The 20377-nt window shown below is 30.2% G+C and overlaps 3 protein-coding genes across 3 annotated transcripts in view; all 3 read left to right on the top strand.

The window, feature by feature from the left end:
- The first annotated feature begins 753 nt into the window (after positions 1 to 753).
- cnir (cornichon-like protein) lies at positions 754 to 1294 on the top strand. The gene has a single exon (XM_085188826.1). The coding sequence runs from the start codon at positions 824 to 826 to the stop codon at positions 1292 to 1294; it is 471 nt and encodes a 156-aa protein (XP_085044952.1). The 5' UTR covers positions 754 to 823.
- Positions 1295 to 1304: 10 nt separating this feature from the next.
- Positions 1305 to 5536, top strand: LOC146537635 (uncharacterized). Its single transcript, XM_085188824.1, has 4 exons — positions 1305 to 1818; positions 1907 to 2255; positions 2900 to 3149; positions 4224 to 5536. Exons 1-4 carry the CDS (start codon positions 1305 to 1307, stop codon positions 4539 to 4541), a joined length of 1431 nt encoding a protein of 476 aa, XP_085044950.1. The 3' UTR covers positions 4542 to 5536.
- A 1937-nt stretch (positions 5537 to 7473) lies between these two features.
- pip (heparan sulfate 2-O-sulfotransferase pipe) overlaps positions 7474 to 20377 on the top strand; it is a 55405-nt gene continuing 42501 nt past the window's right edge. Inside the window, exons 1-2 of the mRNA XM_085188825.1 lie at positions 7474 to 7682; positions 8861 to 9130. Of these exons, the coding sequence (XP_085044951.1) occupies positions 9087 to 9130 (44 nt within the window). The 5' untranslated portion in view covers positions 7474 to 7682; positions 8861 to 9086. The remainder of the gene's footprint in view (positions 7683 to 8860; positions 9131 to 20377) is intronic.

Here is a 20377-nt window from a genome sequence, read left to right as displayed (position 1 = left end):
AGTTGATAGTCTTGAAGTATGCGAATGCATCCCATTCTTACATGGTGGAAATTCCTAACGTACGAACAAAACGTTTTGAGACTGCATTCTTCATTTGAGGAATTCATTGTCAACGTACTTATGTATATTCTATAACATACAGTCTAGGGGTTCTCAAAAACAGTGAATAGGTATTTATTAGGCAAGCGTGTAACTCCGTAGACCGCATCAACGCTGCTTCAGGTTTCATGCAGTCAAACGCAATAAGCCTATTTCAATATAAAAAAAGTAATAGGCTTAGATAATAATAGGTATTAAACGAAATCTCTCTTTAGTTTACTAAAATATCTCGGCCTGTCTGGATCTATCATCAATTCATATTTAAAATATATTTTCTACACATCTAGAATATACTTACTACATAGCTATCTAGTATATAAGTATGTTACATTTACATACTTATATACTTGATGTAATTTCAGTGATAACTTATAACTATTGAGTAAACTAAATTGCCATAATATGGCATAATATCATAAAATATTATGTTATGATAATATAGATAATCGCAGTTTATTGATTGATTTTATTATCTGTGACAGAAGTACATTTCTATTCTTTATAATCTACACTACACATATCTACTACACTATAATAAATAATAATCTATTCAATTCTGTTCTATATTTGTGATAATTTTCATATCATTGAATTTTTAAAATAAATGTTATAGATTAATCCATTGTGCGAAGGATTTGTGTTAATATATTTATAAATTGAAGTATAAACACTAATATTATTAAGCGAGCTTATAAAGCTTTAGTGTTGTGGTGTAAAAGTAGTTATGATATTAGCTGAAACCTTGTTGTTTTCCATTGCTCTGATCGATAGCGGTGCAATTTTGTTTCTTTTAGTTTACTATATAATTACGTTATCAGACTTAGAATGTGATTATTTAAACGCCCAAGAGTGCTGTGAAAAATTAAATTATTGGCTGCTACCTAAATATATAGCCCATTCCTTGATTACTGTTTTATTATTATTACATGGTCAGGTTATACTATTTTTGTTGAATTTGCCTATGCTGATATGGTTGACATTTGAATATTTTACAATACCACAAGGTAATTTAGGCGCATATGACCCCGCGGAAATTCACAATAGGGGTCAATTGAAAAAACATCTTAGAGCTGTTATGATATATATTGTGTATTATTTAATATTTTTCTTCATCTATTTGTATTGCTTCATACTTGCACTACTAAAAGGTGATCCAATTCATCGAGGGGATTATGATATAGTGACAGAAATTTAACAAAAAAAAAATGTCAGAAGGGTCCCAGAACGCTACATGTATGGACTCCATTAAGAGTGACAATAGAAATTCTGGGGACGAATCTGACACAAACAAATGTGTAAAATTACAATTAGATGACCATATTTCTGCATATTTAAATAAAACACATATTGAACCTAAATCAGAACAAAACAATTTAAGTGAACTGTTAGTGCAAAAGGTTTTCTTAAACTATATAATAGTAAAGCAAATACTAAGCAACCTTCACTGGCAGGACAAGCTATTGTGTAAAGAAGTATGCAAAACTTGGCATTCTGCTATGCAATCATTGAAAAAAGAGCAGCTTAGTCCAGAAGATTTTGCATTGGACCTTCGCTTTAAATCTAATAAAGCTTCTGTTAAATTCAAGCTGTCTGGAAAATGTTATAATGAACCTTTAGTTGTTATGATTTTTACTAATTCAGCTGGTTTTTGCTTAACTAGTTTCTGTAATAAAATACAACCTCCTACATGCTCTGAACCCTGTAATAAAGAACATGCCTGTAAGTTAAATTAAGCAAAAAATTCACATATTTTTATCTGACTTCATGAGTGATTTGAAATAATAAGTTAAATCTTATTTTGTTTCAGTATTGGATATGGTTCATAAATTTAGCAGTGCACCAAAAGATTGTTTGAATATTATGAAATGTGAATATTTATCATACATGCCTCTTCCCCATTCAATAACATATAAGCATTATATAACACATTTAAAACCTTTACCATTTATGGGAGGCCTATATATTCCTGCTATACCAGATGTAAAATACCACACACTTGATTTAAGGACATATGCTTCTATGAAACGTTGTTATTATGACTATGTAAATAAATTAACAAAAGACAGAATTGTAAAGGGTGTACTAGTCTTTGTAACTGACAAATATTTATTACATCCTGTGGAGGATATCATATTCATAAATTACTTGAAAGATGTGTAAGTGTATATTTTTTATTTGTAAATTTATGTGCTTTGGTACATAAACTATTTTTAGTAAAAATATGTATTTAGTAGTAATTAATAATTATATAGCTTTTTAAGCCTCTTAATCATGATAACTTTTAGACTATCAGTCCAAATTGCTTTATCTTATTAAATGTTGAAAGCAACAAATGTGTATGAAGCCAGTTGTGGCGTAGGGCGCAGTAAACTCAACAGGTTGTGGATTGCATATGGGGAATAGAGTATCTTAATAATAGATTTTACGCCTACCCTCCTGTGTGTGGGAGACAGCATGAAGCTAAGAGACTAAAGCATAAATTTTGATAATTTGCAGCATAAATTTTAAACATTTTTATACTGTAAAAATTTAATGGTAAAAAAATAAACAAGTTAATTGTATTTATAATTCACTCTTTCTCATATATTCACATACTCCTATGTGCTAAGAAAGCTATGTATATGCTGTTGCAGACTTTTATTTATAACCACTTAAGAAATTCTTTTTTTATATTGTAGCCAAATTGTATGAAATCTTTAAAAATTGTAGCCTGTTTACTTGTTCAGTAGTTTTTGCGTGAAAAAATGATGCAAAAACTTTCTCATATATACATTATTATTATAATATATTTACTTTTCAGCCAACCAGACCACCCTTATGCACTTGGAGGGTGTATCATAGAAGACACAATATTTCAAGAGTCTTATTTAAACGACATCATTGATGGTGTAAATAACAAAGAAACCTTTGTTAGTGAGAATTTAATTTCAATGGGTTTCTTTACAGTACCAAAGAGTAATCCAGAAAATGAACATAATTTTAGTATGTATTCATTAGTTATACCAGCATCAGATATTGTGAAGACTAAAATACAGGATAATATTAATGAGGTAATATAATATATCATACTTTGGTCAACCTATAATCTTTTAAGTAAGTTTTAATGAAAAGCCAGTTGTGGCCTAGGGGTACAAATGGGTTGCGGTAAACGCGACTGGTTGTGGGTTCAATTCCCACTCGAGGAAATGGAATATTTATTTAAATTTATATTTCCATTTCTTCGCTCTGGTGTTGAGGTAAAGGCGGCACTGAGTTACGTTGCTCAGCACACAATGCCTCCAGAATGGGGAACAGAGTGTCGTAACACTAGGTTCCCTCTGCCTGCACTCTGTGTGCGGAATACAGCAGTTGCACTAAGGGTTGCCCACAAATTTCATAATTGTCAGTCAAAGGAAAGCACAACTAAAGACAAATTTTAATTAATTTTGGTCCTAAGTAGTCAATTTGTATGAATTGATTTAGCAAAAAAGATTGTAATGGTTTTTTTTCAAGCTTCACTCTGTATTCCGCATATAGGTAAGGTGGAGAGAAAAAAGAGAGAAGAAGTGTTAAGACACTCCATTGTCCACTTTCCGTCCAATTTTCAAGCCATTGCGAGTTCTTTGACCAAAGAAAAGAAATGAAAATATTAATAAATAATAATCCATTTCCCCGAGTGGCAATCGAAAACACAACCCTCCATTTAAAGACACACGCTTATAGCACTGCGCCACTACGTCGTGATGTTAATAGATTTTGCACTTCTAAATCATACTCACTACTTTTATCAAATTCGCGTTTTACTCTTCAAATTCATCTTTTGACTTGTTAAATTAACATTTTATATAAATTAAATAAAAAAACATTTGGAAATAAAATGTTTATTATCACATTATTAACTTATAAATATTTAAAAGCACGTTTAATTCGCTAGACTAAAATTTCTTCCCTAAAATTAATTACTTTAACTATTACTTGACTTATATGGTGGATGTATTATAGAAGAAACGTGTACATTGCTTTATCGACTGTGTCGGGATACAGCGCGAAGCTGCTAGATTTAAATCATTCTGTTTGTTGTAACTTCAGCATTAATTTTAAAATTATTACAATACTAAATATGTTTTATAATTTTTGTTAAACAGTTTGCTAAGAGGGTGCCGCAGTTTGAACATAGTGTGGCGCTTAAATTATCATGCATTGGCAGGGACCAGAAGCACACTTACGAGCAAAACTGTTTCCGAGCTGCGTTTCCTAATACAAGAATTGTTGGTTGCTATGGCAACGGAGAATTGGGCCACAATTACCCTGAAAAACCTCAAAAAGATACTGTCAGTGACCTAGTGAAGCGACAACGTCTAGATTGTCATTGTCACAATCAATTTGACATTATATATTCATATTCCACAGTGTTTGTGTATATAGGATGGGGTAAAGTTACATCATTAAAAACCAAACAATAGCTTTATTTTATTAATATGTAATAGGTACAAGTGTTTTTTGTAACACAACAATATAGCTGACGAATAGTTGTATAGTTGGCGAACATAAAATCTCCTTTTTTGAAATTGGTTTAAAATAAGTGTCTGGTATTTAAACTGCTATTTGCATAAAATATGAAAATACTACGAATATAGTAAATAGTAGAAGCTAACGTTACAAAATTGTGCTTAAATTTATTTATTTATGTTTTTTTTATCTGTGTTAATGTTGTAACATTTTTATTAGGATTAAGGTTTTAAAATAGGTGAATTCTGCAGATTTATTTATTGATCCTGCTTAATAACCACTGTCTTGTATATATTACGCTTCATAATACGAACATTTACAGCTGATCAAGTATCAGTCTAAGCTATAACAAATAGTTATATAAAAAAACGAATAATGATATTTTTCTCAAGTAAGGATATTTCTTCATATTTTAAGTATAATATATATATTTGTGCTTGGTAATTTTTACTTAATTATGAAAATATTTTGATAAAATTATATAATGTTTATAAGATATTGAAAAAAAAATTAAAAAAAACAACACAAACGCATTTTTTTGTTTCCTGACAAAGAATAAAGTGTGACATTTTCTTTCATAGAGTAAAGGGGCGGAAGGGGTCCTAAATTTTGTGATATCACATTTGAAAATGAATAGATATCTATTTATTCAAACACGAAATTTGCGTGACATATGTAAACAGTTTTAATTTAATAATTTTTAGCAGTTAAATCTCTTGAAATTATGAAATTAATTAATGTCCCCTAGAAGCTCAGGGCTTCAATCTTACAGGACCTCGAATGACCTGTAAATAATTGCAACATCGTATATTATATGTAATGATATACTAGATTGTATAATTCTTAATATATATATTAATATAATCGGTGTTACTTTATAATATACATATAGATTTTAAGTAATGTGCTGTAATACACTATTTGATAAATATATGTATTTGAAATGTCATGTCTATTTTATATATAACAAAATACTAATAGTCCATTGAAATATTATATTTTTTAGGCTTTAGCGTTTTTCAAACCTTTCAACCTTTAAAGGCCTTCGACCCCGGGCGCCATCTCGCAAAAGAGATGCAAAGGGTTTTCGCGTCATATCTCGTAAACTAGCAATAAAAATATGAGTAATTTGTAGGAAATTAAATTATCTATAACTTTGTCTACTATTTATATACAATTTATCGTAAAATAGAAAAATTATACATACATACATAGATTTACGCTTTATCCCTAACGGGGTAGTCAGAGAGAACGGAGCGCCAAACGCTATGGTCTCTACATATCTCTTTCGCCTCGTCCACTGCCATCAACCTCAAAAATCAACCAAGTTTGTTCAAAAATATTTGAAATTTATATATAGCAGATTGATAGTATATATATACATTTTCTTATTTACTCGCTTAATTTCGCGTCGCCGTGTAACAGTTAACTAAAAATCGGATATATAAGTATACCTCATCGTGGGCATGTAAACTAGTGCAGTAAACGGTGTCTCAAACAATAACGGCAGTAGGCTTGACTTCTTTTTTAAACAGCGTATAGAAATGCATTAAGTAAGTATATGATGATTGTGTTATTTTCCAATGCCCTCTTTACACTGTTTAATGATATAGTTTCTGAAAAAAAAATGGTCAAGTGCAAGTCGTACTCGCTTATCGAGGGTTCCTTACCAATTTCATGATTATATATCAACTATAGGGATGTGACTCATAAAAGTCGACAAACTTTATTTGGTAAGCCGTTTGCACTTATTTTGTGTGTAATGAAACTCAAATATAATTTTAATAAACTAGACTATTTTGATTCGATTTTTTTCTTTATGTATACTGTTAAGTTCTTACTTCTTGACAAATTTCAAATCCTTACTCCGAATAATCCTTTATCTGAATAGGAAAAACGAAACCCTAATAGGATCACTTTGTTTTCTGACACTATCTATCTGTCTATTTATTTCAAGATCGCGTGAAAACTAAAATTTGGAGCAAAGAAAAAATAAGCTTCTAATTCAATGAAATTAAAATATACGTTAATGCACCCTTTTTGCTGTATTTTTTACGAAATTCGCTGCGTAATTAAAACCTTAAGATACTTCCCATGGACTAGGTACTAATTACCAAATTCGGAAAGGAATGAGCGAACGTGAATTTACAAAATAAATTATAAACTAACGGTGTTCATAATCTTACTGTGACATATATTGATATATACTTTTTTTTCAATTAAATTGTATCTAACCTTAAAATAGAAAGTAAATACTTGCCTACCATGTCCCTATCAGTCGTTACATCATTGTTCTCATCAATCTAGAGTAATGATCAGATAAAAATAAAATCGGCTGATGCATATGAGTGGTTGACTATAGATACGTAATTGAAATTCAAAGCTGGTGTTAGTATGGCAAAACCTTATTACCTTATTTTTTATCAAATAATATTATCGAATTTTCATAACTACAATATACCCTTATAGTCTAAACCAAGCACTCTAAGAATGATTAAGGACTTTACGAAACTTATCGAAATTAATAGTGTATTATTAGGATTTTTTTGTAAAAAATCTAATTTAGAATTTTCTGGTACTAAAATAATGATTTTCATCGGTTTATTAAGAAAATCTTACATATTTGAAGTTATGACTATCAACGCAATCAATGGAATGACTTAAATTGATTTAAATTAAGTTTTAAATAAAGCTATTAAAATTAACATTTATATGAATGAATAAAAAACGCGGCGTTATGTTCCGCCACTCAACGGCCTATGCCTCCAGAATTCGGCGAAAATGGGGATGGGAGTATCTTTCTCTAGGACCCCTCTGCCTTCTGTACAATATGCCTGCTGATACAGCGTGAAGCTGAAAAAAATGAATAAAATATGTATATTAATTCGTGATTAAGGCTTGCCTCCCCTAGTAGAGTGTACAGAGTCGTCCGCCGGCCGACCGCCAGCCTCTGAGCCACCGCCAGTGTTCAGAAAGCGCTCGTACGGCTGCACGCGTCTAAAGCTCTTCGCGTTTCGATCACCACACGTGTTATCTTGATAAAAATCTGAAAATAAGCTCTAATATTAACATTAATTTATTTTTACTTATTAATGGTGAGATATAAATAAATATATTTATTTATCGATATAGTAAAGTTTTTACACAACGATTATAATACTGTATTTTTTTTCTTTATTTGTGTATATAAGTACTCTAATTTCCACAAACATTTATTTTTTGAGTGTTGATTGTAGAATTATTTTTTTTCCTTAATTTTTTTTAAACCCGATTAAGGTTTAATAATAGATTTTTTTATCTTATCCGAGAGATATTCTAATTAAATTAAATATAGAGTTTAAATCGAGGCACATTTAAAACTAAAAAAAATTTAAGACCTTCTAAAATGTTACGTTTATATCGTTAATTAAATATCGCTAATTCATGGGTTAACTTTAAATATACGTTTTTTAAAATTTTACACTACTTCTATTTATATTATTATTTAACGGCATTAGCTCTCAGTGGGATATTTTTCAACAAAATTAAATGAAATTGACCTGAATAAGAAGATAAAAAGATGTCTACCGGTAACCTTTTGTGAAGCGTGTTTCATGCTTTTTCTTCATATTAGTTCGATCGCTTTTTGATACTGTCACGAATTTAAAGATCGTAGAATGAAGTATCTATTCCTGGTCACGAGCATAAGAAATAGTTTAAAGTAATTTTTTTTATTTATTTTTTGTGTATTTAATACAGATTTGTTTAAACTCAACACGCAATGCCTCCAGAATTCGGCGGAAAATGGGGGACGGAGTGTCTTAACACTAGGTTCTACCTGCGTACTCTGCTGTGTACGGGATGCAGTTTTTCATTTGTTTTAATAAATGTTATAAATGCATATTATAATGTAACAATGTATGATATAATTTATTTTACTTAGAAAGTGTTTATTTTACATAATTTTTTTTCAAGACATATGTTTTCCTTATTGTAATTTGAGTTATTTTTACAATATATTTTTGTGTATTATTTATTTTAATATTTTATTTGGTTCTGAAATTGTAGGATAGCATTACGAGATTTAGATTATTTTATTCGTGGTCTTTTCAGTAAAGTACCTTCTTACTTTGTAATAGAAATAAGAAAAGTACTTAATAATATTTTTATGCTTCTTACAGTTAATGCTGTTGAATATTTTATTTATAAATTATAATTTATAACTTATATCCATAACATACTTTCATAAGCAACAATAATAACAATTATCTGTATATTTTTTAATAAATTTTAGCATCAACAACGAAATATCGAAACACTTCATTGACTTTTGAATAAATAATACAGACAATTGTGACCGTTTGATTGTGTAATACAAACATATAAACCTACAAAAATATACATATTTAGTGATACCCACCGTGGCTCGTGCTTTGTAGCTCGCTCGGAATCAAGACAAGTGAAAGTTCCTTATAATATACTCTGTGGGACATTCGGCAAAAGTGAAAAGGTCTAAGACAATGGACCATCTTTTTCGGCAACGTAGGATTAGCGTGCCTAAACGGTAAGCATTATTTTAATTTTCTAATACTAACTACGTGTAAAATAATGAAACAAAACGTTTGACGCGTTCGTGAGTTTTCTTTCAATATGTTTATTGTTATAAATATAGTGAAAGAAATATACATTTGTTTGGGGCGAGTGCTTACAGTTTAAAATAGAACTTTGTTTAAACATTTCAAACTCCTATTTCAAAATAAATGTATAACATATTATGTGATATACGTAATACGTTCTTATATACGTACTATGTATGTATCTGCATTTTTTATTACATTATTAAAACATTGGATTCTTTTTTATTTGGGTTCTTTCTTCTATGTAGATTCTTCCCGATTTTGAAGAAGAAGATAAAGTTTTATCAACAACAGTTATGTACATATTCCATTAATATATATTTTTTTAAAAATTAATTAAAAATAAACTCAAATCTGTATTAATAATAATGATTTTCATAAGAAAATGAGAACTAGAACCTATCAAAGTCAACATACATTTGTAATACATTATATACTTATACTACCAGTCAATATACCTATTGTTGTCTTTTAAAAATCTTATTAATTACTAGTTCAGTTTTTATCAGAGCCGTAGATAATACTAATCTTAAAACATTTATTAAGTCTGTAAAGGTATTTTTTATAGTACATTTGTTTAAATATTTAGTTGCCTGAAGGCAGCATCAAAATCCAATTACGCAAACAAAAGCTCCTCCGGCATCACTTACGCTCCATATAAACATTTTGGCTTATTCAAATCGACAAAATAGTTATATTTTCTCAGTTGTAGTTATCGATATCAGATATCAAACGTTCTTATTTAAAAAATAATTATTTAATTTTATCTTTTCTTGAATCGTGAACGACTTTTTAATTAGAAAAATGCGTTAATATTTATTATATTTAGTATTTCTACTGGACAAATGTTATATGGAATTAGAGTGGATAGTAGAGTAAAGAGTATCTTGACTCTAGGTTCTCTCTACCTACCTTGCTACATATGGGATTCAGCGTAAAGCTGAAAAATTATTTTATATCTACTTAGGTATATTATTATTTTTAGTGACTATTACATAAATAATAAGTTTATTACATATATCATTCTGATGTGCTTTTCTGTTTAATTATGTTAAATATAATACTAAACTTTATGGAAATTTGCTTTATTTTATTTCAAAGTTCGACTAATGACGGCATAATTGAACTAGATAGAGCCAAAGCCTTTTTCTTTTATAAAAATAATAAAATAGTTATTCAATTTTAGTTTGTTTTGAATAGATATTTATTATTAATTTATGTTCTTTAACGTCTCTCGATTGTTACTTCACTACTAAAATTAAATCTTTAAATTATTCCGCCATTCGCAACTCTTGTTTACTTTGTTGGTTGTAACAACTTTTGATCGTAATAAACAATGGTAACTAACACATAGAATATATATAATACTAGTGTTCAGCCTGCGGCTTTGTCAGCGTAGACAAGATTTCGTTAGGCTATTTCTCGTTTTGACTAAAAAAAACATATTTTTTAAAGGTAAAGGCCGTCGTGGCGCAGAGGCACAATTCTGTGACTGTAACGCGACGGTTGTGGGTTCGATTCCCGCTCGAGGAAGTGAAATACTTATTTACGTATATATTTCCATTTCTTCGCTCTGGTCTCGAGGCAAAGCGCGGCGTTGAATTCTGCCACTCAACACTCAATGCTGGAGGCAGTGGGGAACGGAGTATCTTAACACTAGGTTCCCACTGCCTCCCTGCTGTGTACGGGATACAGCGTGAAGCTGTATATATAATTATTATGAATTAAGGCTATATAATTTTTGTGAAAATACTTCGCGAGATTCAGTGACAATGAAATTGATTAAAAGCTATGTAAACATATTTCCGTAAAGGTTAACGACACGGTAGTGGCGGACTATATTTTTTCCGACTGAAATCATGTATAACAGCCATTGTAGTCAACAATGAGCAGCAAAAACCTTACATATGGTAAGTTTTATTGTATGCGAGTGAATTTTTCATTAAAAACAATATATCGATTTGTTTTAACATTTCATTATTTAAAAAAATATAGTAAAGAAGTTATTTACGTAATATTGTGTAAACATACTATAATAAGAATAAATATTGAAAGAATTTCTTATTTCCTTGCATTTTTAACCGACTTCTGTAAGAAAAAGGAGGATCAATTCGACTGTATTTTTTTAAATATTGAAGTAGATTATCTAAATAAATATTCATCTGTGTTTTTTCATCTTAAAACCTCGCTTCAAGCATTTTGTGCTATTTATTATTAAAAAAGCTTTCCTAATTACCTCATTTTTTATCTTTCTGTTTTACATACATACTTTGATTAATCGACAAACAAAAAGACAAAAAAAATAATGATATATAAAATAAATATCTTAATGGATGCGAAATCTTGTTTTGTTAACTCGGCGCTCATATCTCCCGATGGCGTTGTCCTCTTAAATTCCGATAAATGTCGACCACGCATAGAGTAAGGGAGGAGTAAGCTTTGTTGCAGTTGCAGTAGAACTCGGTACACTGTTATTTATTAGTTGGAGACACGCCAACGCATTTTATAAGATCTTTCGAAACATTACTTTCTATTTATATCTGTAATTTATCGACCATTTTTATGTTTCTTTTTTTTAACTTATGGTTTTATAATAATCTGCGTTGACAGGTTTAATTTAAAACAAAAATTAAATTAAACTTACTTATTGTAAATGCAAATATGTAATTAGCATTGTAAATCACCGTAGAAATAGTTTCTGTTGTTTTTAAAGTAATTGTTGACAGTAGGCACAGCCGGGTTCGCGTTATTAAAACGTAATCAAGGCCTCACTTCTTGTTCTGTTGCAAAACTGAAAAACTGTTTCCGAGTGTGAGAAAAGCGAACTATTATCTCATTTACACTGTAACTATTCAGAACGAATGTCATTATTAACATAGATTAAACTTTCTCGACATCATTTTTTCCAACATTGATTCCGCTGCGCTACGCATTTACAATATATGTAACAAAAAAAAAAGTTTTTAGTTCTAAACGATTTATTTGTACTGTATTTATACAAATTCATTAATAAAGAAAACACACTGATATTATCTTTAATTACATTTTCAACAATTTTAAATTCACAAGGTGTGGATCTGATGGAAAAATAATGTATTCATTAAAGTTCCCTGCACGGTTCGGTCGTCACTCGTAAGTACATTTGCAGTGTAGCCATATTAAGAACGTCGCTGGTCTGTAGGTTTTTCAAGTGATTACCTACTAGAGCATGCATTCTTATTACTAAACTGTCCATAAATGGCGGTGAATTTAAAGGTATGTGTTTTATTTTTACATACGTTATGTGGAATATTAAAATTGTTTTTAATGATAGTGTAGAGCGATCTATTCTTCATTTTCCACTTATTTAAAAAGCCGTATCTAGGGATATTTTCTGGGGGGAGAGGTGGTCTAGATATTGAATTTGCACAGATATGTTCTTTTAAGATATAAGAGTAAGTTTTGTTTTTTTTTTATTTTCGAGGAAGTTTTTCTTTAGTAATAGTTCTGTGGTGTCACCGGGCATCAGACTATTCTGGGGTAGCTCACCCAGCCTATTCCTACGCCCATGATGGTACCTCTAACATTTCTGTTAGTGAGAATCGAGTTCTCCATCACAGCAAGAACTTGTACTATCGTGTACCTACTGCCAAACAATATATTATGATCACGATAAGGTCTTGTTTATTTTTGTATTAACATAAATTTCATCGAAGTTTACAGAAAGTTAAAGTAATTTACATATTAATATGATGTGTAGAATTATCTTTGATTACAAATTTCACAACTTTAAATGTATTTATTAAAGCAGAGTTCTGTAGTAGGTAGGTATATTATGTAGAATTATGCTTCAGTCCATTATACGGGTTAGTTGTTGCGAAATATTGCTGCTATAAGAGGAATACTAAACAATAAATGCCTTTAATTTATTGCCTATAATTTCGTTCTCGCGACTTCGGTGTACAAATTAAATGTTACCTAAATATAATTTTAGTAGCACACTGAAGTGTGAACTATTTGTATTGTTTTCATATAGGTAAAAATATAAAAGGAGACCAGTACTAGCGTAAAGGTACAAGGCATGTTAACGCGACAATTTTTGGGGTTCTATTTCAACTCGAGGAAATTTTTTTTTTTTATTTCTTCGCTGTGGTGTCGATGCGATGCGCGGCGTTGAGTTTCACCACTCAACACGTCTCCAAAATTTGGCGGAAAATGGAGAATATAATATCTCAATTTCCTATGCCCTAAAAAAATAAAAAATAAATATCGTTGGTACTCGTAGCATGTAAGCAGAAATTAAATACTATTGCATTTACTATTACAGTTACCTTGCAATTATTACCCCTCATCGATACACCACTAGCAGCTACTCCATTGTATATAACTGTATTAAGTTATTATAATTATTTTCTTTTACAATATTGTCTTTCATTCTGTTAAGTATTGAGTACTGTCGTATAAGTATTGAGTTGTGGTTTTGATTTCCAATTAAACAATCATTTACAAAAAAAAAGACAAATTAATGTTATTTTATAAGTTCAATATTAATTAATTATTATATTATTTTTGCTGATTGAAACAATTATTAATTAATATATTTTTTTCACAAAAACAGAACTATATGAGTATTATTGTGACATATCTATATTTGTTTATTATATAAAACCTTATTTTCAATCGATTTTTTGAGTTTTATTTTGCCTATCATTATAAATTTCCAACTATTTTTCCCAGTAACGAGTAAGTTAAATTAACTATCGCATTCTATTGTATGTAATTATGTGAGATAAAACATAAAATTACAGTCCTCCATCTTCAGTCATTGGTCCATAAAAAATAAACCGCGTAAATAGTTTATGTCGTTGGAATAATGAAATGAAAAATCTAAGTTTCCGGTTAATACTTAATGAACCATAAAAATGTGATTGGCAATTGTGAAAATAGCTTTACATAACTTTCATGCAGGATGTGACATACCACTTCAAAAAGAAAGAGAGAGAGAGAGAGAGAAGGGTTGAAATTGAACAGCTCCACGGTGGTTAGTAATATTATAAAACAGACTGGTCATATCTAGTACCTACAGAATAATTACGAATGCACGCACACCTTTATTACTTAAACAGCTGTAGAATTTCCAGGAATATGGATATTGTTAACCTAAATGAGGCGAAACCAGACGCAAAAACACGAAGACGTAATTCTAATTTATCTGAACACGAAGAAAGTTGGTCGTCCGTTTTCTATCAAGACAATCTAACTTTCTACATGTATTCGCATCAGCTCGCGTTAATGACACACAGTCGGAATATTCGGGATTCAATGTGCGTTGACCTCGGTGTTGCCAGATTTTGTTTCGGGAAAAGGTGGAATTTTTATTTCTGGAATTTTAATAGCTTTTTAGAAAAATAAAATAATTAAAATGTATAAGTAAATATTAATAATAATTAATAAAAATATTATAAGTAAATATTAATAATAATAAATAAGTAAATATTTAAATTTTGATCCAAAAATAGCGACGTCCCGCCAAATTAAGCGTGATTTTTTTATAATGTAACACTTTATGCTTGAAATCGAATATTATATTGAAATACCTATTATTTTAATATCTATTGTTCGTATTAATATATATTAATATATTATGAATATTATTATTTTGTTGCCATGAGGCGGAGTACTCGTAACATAGTATGATTGAATACTGTTACAACGCGGTCACATCTAGTTCAAAGCAATTATAAAACTACAAGCCTTCGTTTACTTCATTTAAACGCACTTTCCTAGAACTTGGATGTTGTTGACACACTGTGTTACCCTCTACCGTCCATCGTATTCATCATTTTTTTCGTGCACAGTCCGAAATAAATAATAAATAATTCTAAATAGTAGATAAATATATATCTTTTAAATTGAATATTTATGTAATTAAAACATATCTGTATAGATTTCTTTATTTTTTTTTATTACTATGAACAAATTAACTAATTTTTGTTCTATATACGTCATGGACAACCATGTGTATATGTATACAAATACATATACAATTATATACATGTATCTTTTTTTCTATTCGTTACCCTTTTTCACTAATCACAGTATAATCTTATTTCTTTTCTCAATCATAAAAAATGAGCTTTGAAATGCAAAGCCTATTAAAACATCAATTGTATAGAAAGTGGCGCGTGTAACTCGGTAGATCTGTCGATACGGCTGTATCGAGATCTGGGCTAGGAATCGATTTTCCGTGAAAGCGAATTATCGGTAACGGGAACTTTTATTGAATCGGAAATAGATTTGGAGGTTTTATTCGTTTTGGGATTAGCTCAGCGTGGTCAACGCTTGCAAATTACTATCTAAAATTTGTTTTATTTTGTACGGCTTGTTACTCGAACCAATGGCAAAGGAAGATATTTTTTTACTGTATATGTTACAAAAGGTAAATTCACAATACTAAAGGTAAAAACAGGTAAAATTATACTTAAATTAGTGAACCTATGTCGAAATCCTATTAATATTCTGTAATCGATAGTACTTTAAGTTTACATGAATATTAATCTGTTACAAAGCGTAAATTATGATATCCTACTAATAACTATATGTTTTTCTTTTAAACTATCTACATAAATATGATAAATAAATTTATCACCATTTTATAATAAGGCTCGAAGCAAGATAGAATTTTGATTATAATCGACGCCCACGTGGGCTTATAACACCTAGAGATTAATGTTCTGGCGCATTTAAGCAAGTTCAATAAAATAATAGATCTAATAGAATAGAATAGAAAAGAATAGAATATACTTTATTGCACACATAAAAGAAATATATAGAAAGAACAACACAAATAAAATTAAAAAAAAACACGTATGCAAAGACGGCTTATTGCTTTAAGCAATCTCTACCAGACAACCTTTGAAACATTACAGATAAATTGAAATTGAATCTAAATATATAAAAATGAAGTAGATGCATGTTTTGAACTAAAAACCAAGTCATACATTTGTTTTCTACGTTTCGTTTATTATATAAACATTTTATATTTGTTAGAAATACTCAACAATATGCTGGTCAAGAAAAACGAGCTATCAAAGAAAATTTATGAGAGAAAATATCTATTTCTTAAAAAAAGTATTTTAATAAGTGGAAAAGATTATTATACATAGCTTATAGATATATAATATATGCACTATATTTTATCACATCGTGCACAGTAAATGCACAGTAATTCTAACATTGCCACGTCCGGAGATAAGTTCTCCTGGTGCTAAACAGAGCGTAAGTACGACTTCACTTGTTTAGACATTCATTTGCCAACTTAACGGCTATTACCTCACCGTTTGACAATATAACCGTATGTTATTAATTAGTTTACATTTGGTACGGAGATGAGGTAGATAGATACATATTTGTATACTTGTTATTTTTTGTCGAGAAATATCGAGAAATGAAAATATTAATAATTAGATAATAATTCATTTCCCTGAGCAAGAATCGAACCCATAACCGTCTCCTTTACACCACTGCACCACGACGACGTCGATAGTATTGAATTTCCGAATTTATTTCTTTTTATATAGCTAAGCCAGTATGGTTTGACAGAGATAAATAAAATATTAATAAATATTATTTCATTTTCCGAGTGGGATCGAATCCACAACCATCACGTTAAGTCACTGAGCCACGACTGGCCTCACTTACATGTTAATATGCGTGAAGTTACAGAAAAAGTAACAATGAATGAAATCCGTATTAGTAGGTACTATCAATTCAAAATCTACGTTGCTATGCCGCGTGTGGAACTGATGTGAAACATTCTTTCACGTATTTACTCTTTAAGATGCCTTCAAACTATTTAAAAATAAACACTTGCACCACACTGGCACCACAATCTGTTATATTATAATAGAGATAGAAATGAAGGTGTAACTTTAATAAAAAAAAATTGTTCGTTGTTATTGTATATAACTGAGATTCGAATTTACATAAAGCGCGTTGAACTCTTTTGCTTTGCGTCTATCGAAAAAAAAAATGTTATAAACAATCAACCTTTGACAAAGATAAACAAACAATTCATGTATTACAAATGTATTGAGGCCTTCGTGGCCCAGGTGCACAAGTGTGAGACTGTAACGGGTTGTAGGTTCGATCCCCACTCCAAGGAAATGCATCATTTATTAATATTTCATTTCTTTGCTCTATTTGGTATCAGTGCTTTGATAGCCTCCTCGAAAAGTTAGGCGAAAAATGGGGATCGGAGTGTCTTAACACTAGGTACTCTGCCTACCCTGGTGTATGCGGGATACAGTATGAAACAGATTTTTTTATAACATAAACTTTTGAAAACTTTTGAAATTCTTAACGTAATTTTTATCTTTATAAATGACGTTAGATAATTTTATAGTCATAATTATATTAATACTTAAGACAATAGGTTTTAATTTCTTAATATTACAGGATTACATCAGCCATGGCCACGGGCTACTAGCGTTTCTCATTATTGTACGGTTAATAAATTCTAGACGTTACTTATAAATTAATAGTCTAATATTTATATTAAACATTTCAAAGACGATTGCTTGAAGCCAGTCGTGGCGCAGGGCATAAGCGTGTGACTGTAATTGCGACAGGTTGTAGGTTCGATTCACAGTCGATGAAATTAAATATTTTAATTTCTTCGCTCTGGTGTCGAGGCAACGCCCGGCGTTGAGTTTCGCCACTCAATGCGCAATGTCTTCAGAATTCGGCGGAAAGTCGGGAGCGAACACTAGGCACCCTATGCCTAATCTGCTACATGCGGGAAACAGCATGAAGCTCGTGAAAAAGACGATTGCTTCAAAATCATGTATTAAGGCATTAATAAAAAGTAAAAATATTTATTTCTTAACTTCCTTTATAAATTCCCATAAACAAAAATATAATGAAATTAACCAAGAAAATTTAGATTCGGGAATCTTATTCATCAAGTTCAATAATGACTAACAGTGATAACAGTTCCTACAAATTACTAGCATTGTATTACTGAATACGTGACGAGTTATATAAAGCCAGTCGAGACTGGATTTGAATCTACGACCTCGTTGTAGTAGCACGTACTTTTGTTATTACGAATCAAATTCAGTTAGGTGTTTGACCGAGTTAGGATACACCTGAGAAAGTAATGGCATATTCTTATTATTGTATGTAGTATTGGTTAAGTTTTATTTATTTGAATTATTCATTCATCATATGTAAATATTTCTCTTATCTTATAATATATTTAAAAAAATAAAATATGATACTTTCTAGTTTGTCCTGTATGTTGAGAAAATATTGTTTAATTTCCAAGCAAAAAGATATATTAATTGCATTTTATTCCAATTTGACTCAATGGCCAATGAAATTTAAACGTACTCGTAGTTAAATCGTTACAGTGCAGACTACGAGTGGATTATAAGGTGAGTAAGGTGAAATTCTCATGTGAAATCCTCAATTTTTTAAATCTTATTTGACATGAGGCCATTGTGGCGCAGTTGCACAAGCGTGTGAGTAAACGCGACGGTTGTCGGTTCGATTCCCACTCGGAGAACCGAATTATTATTTATTAATACCTTCATTTTCTCGGTCTAGTAATAAGGAGAAGCGCGGCGTTGATTTCCGCCACTCAACACACAATACTTCGAAAACTCATCAGAAAGTGGGGAACGGATAGCCTTGACACTAGGTTCTCTGTACCCTCTACCCTGCTACATGCGGGACACCTGAAATAAAGGAGAAAATTGGGTTAACAATTCAAATAAAAGAGCAACATAAAGTTCTATAGGTCCACATTCACAAAATAATAAAATTATAATTGCCCTTAAATGAAACCGTCATTTGATAACCATCCTGATGACACACGCCTCCCACTAAGCATATGCACTCAGCTGCTCATTAAGTCAACACATTTCAATAAGTAAGTGTAATTCACATAAATATTTTATGAGGTCTGACCCAGAACTTGTGATTTCTAATCTGGCAGTTAACCCAAACAACCACTTATTGTATGGTAATTTATTAAAGACATTTAAATAAAAGGAAGCCTTAAGTTTCGTAGTTTAAGTATTAAACATATGGTTATATTGATTCTACTCGAGTTATATTTGAAATAGTTTAAGAGTTTTACAAATTATCGCTACCCAATGAAAAATGGAAGAAAAATAATTTTTAGAAAACCTATAAAAACATTTTATAATGTTTCTAGAAACGATTATACTGTACTAGATGTGAAATAACATTTAAACAAATGTAAAAAAAAAATGGTACACTGGTTTCTGCATCTTAACGCTTCTGCCACTCTACGACCTTTTTTATTTAACCCCTTTTACATTTAAAAAAATGGCAGTATTAATATAAACTTAGATTTATTAATGGCTTTAGAGTAAGTTATTTTTATAATGTTTTGACAGCGCAGGTTCGCGAATCAACGTTACGTGGCAGTGTCATGTCACTGTCAGAGTACAAAAAAGTAATGGATTCCCACCGAGCTGAGATATTTTCTCACTATTTAACGATCTCTTAAAAGGTTCTATTGAGTTTTTGTGCTGCCTGTTGTATAATTTGAAACAGATGTTTAGAGTTCGCCGTTTTTTTTATTAATGATGCTTGCAATAGACGTTGAGTTATTTGTGACATTTGATAATATTTAAAGTTTTCTATGTAACTTAAACTTTAAATGATTATAATCCTTTCGGTACGTTATATTTAGCTTTAATATAAAATGTTTGTAAATATTTTTTATTGGGTTTGTGTTAGTTAAGGTGTAGATATTTTTGTCATTTCACGTCATATGACTCACGTCTCTTACTTGGACTAGAATTTATTTGTAGCTTTTCTAAAATAAAATGTTTTATAAAATATTTCAAATAGATTATTTATGGTAATCTTTCTTAACATACTGTTGATATTGTTATTTATAATTTTCTTTTTCTTTAACATATAGTAAATAAATACTTAAAATCTGTGAAGTTTGAACATAAAATTTAAACATAAGTTCATTTTCCTGCAAATGAATTTACAGGATATTCTATAAATTAAGTTATAATTATAGAAGCATGCTTATACTTTGTTGTAGCTCGTTAATGTAGTTCGTTTAATTTTATCTAAGATGAAGAGCACCTTGTTTTTATTGGGCACTGTAATTTTCTGAGAACAATGAATATTAATAAGATTTAGTT

This window comes from Heliconius melpomene, chromosome 7 (assembly GCF_056956725.1).
Source record: "Heliconius melpomene rosina isolate 202511_hmr_F chromosome 7, ASM5695672v1, whole genome shotgun sequence".
In the NCBI taxonomy this organism is placed as follows: domain Eukaryota; kingdom Metazoa; phylum Arthropoda; class Insecta; order Lepidoptera; family Nymphalidae; genus Heliconius; species Heliconius melpomene.
The sequence above is the reverse complement of the archived record's forward strand: the minus strand, read 5'-3'. Positions and strand labels throughout refer to the sequence as shown.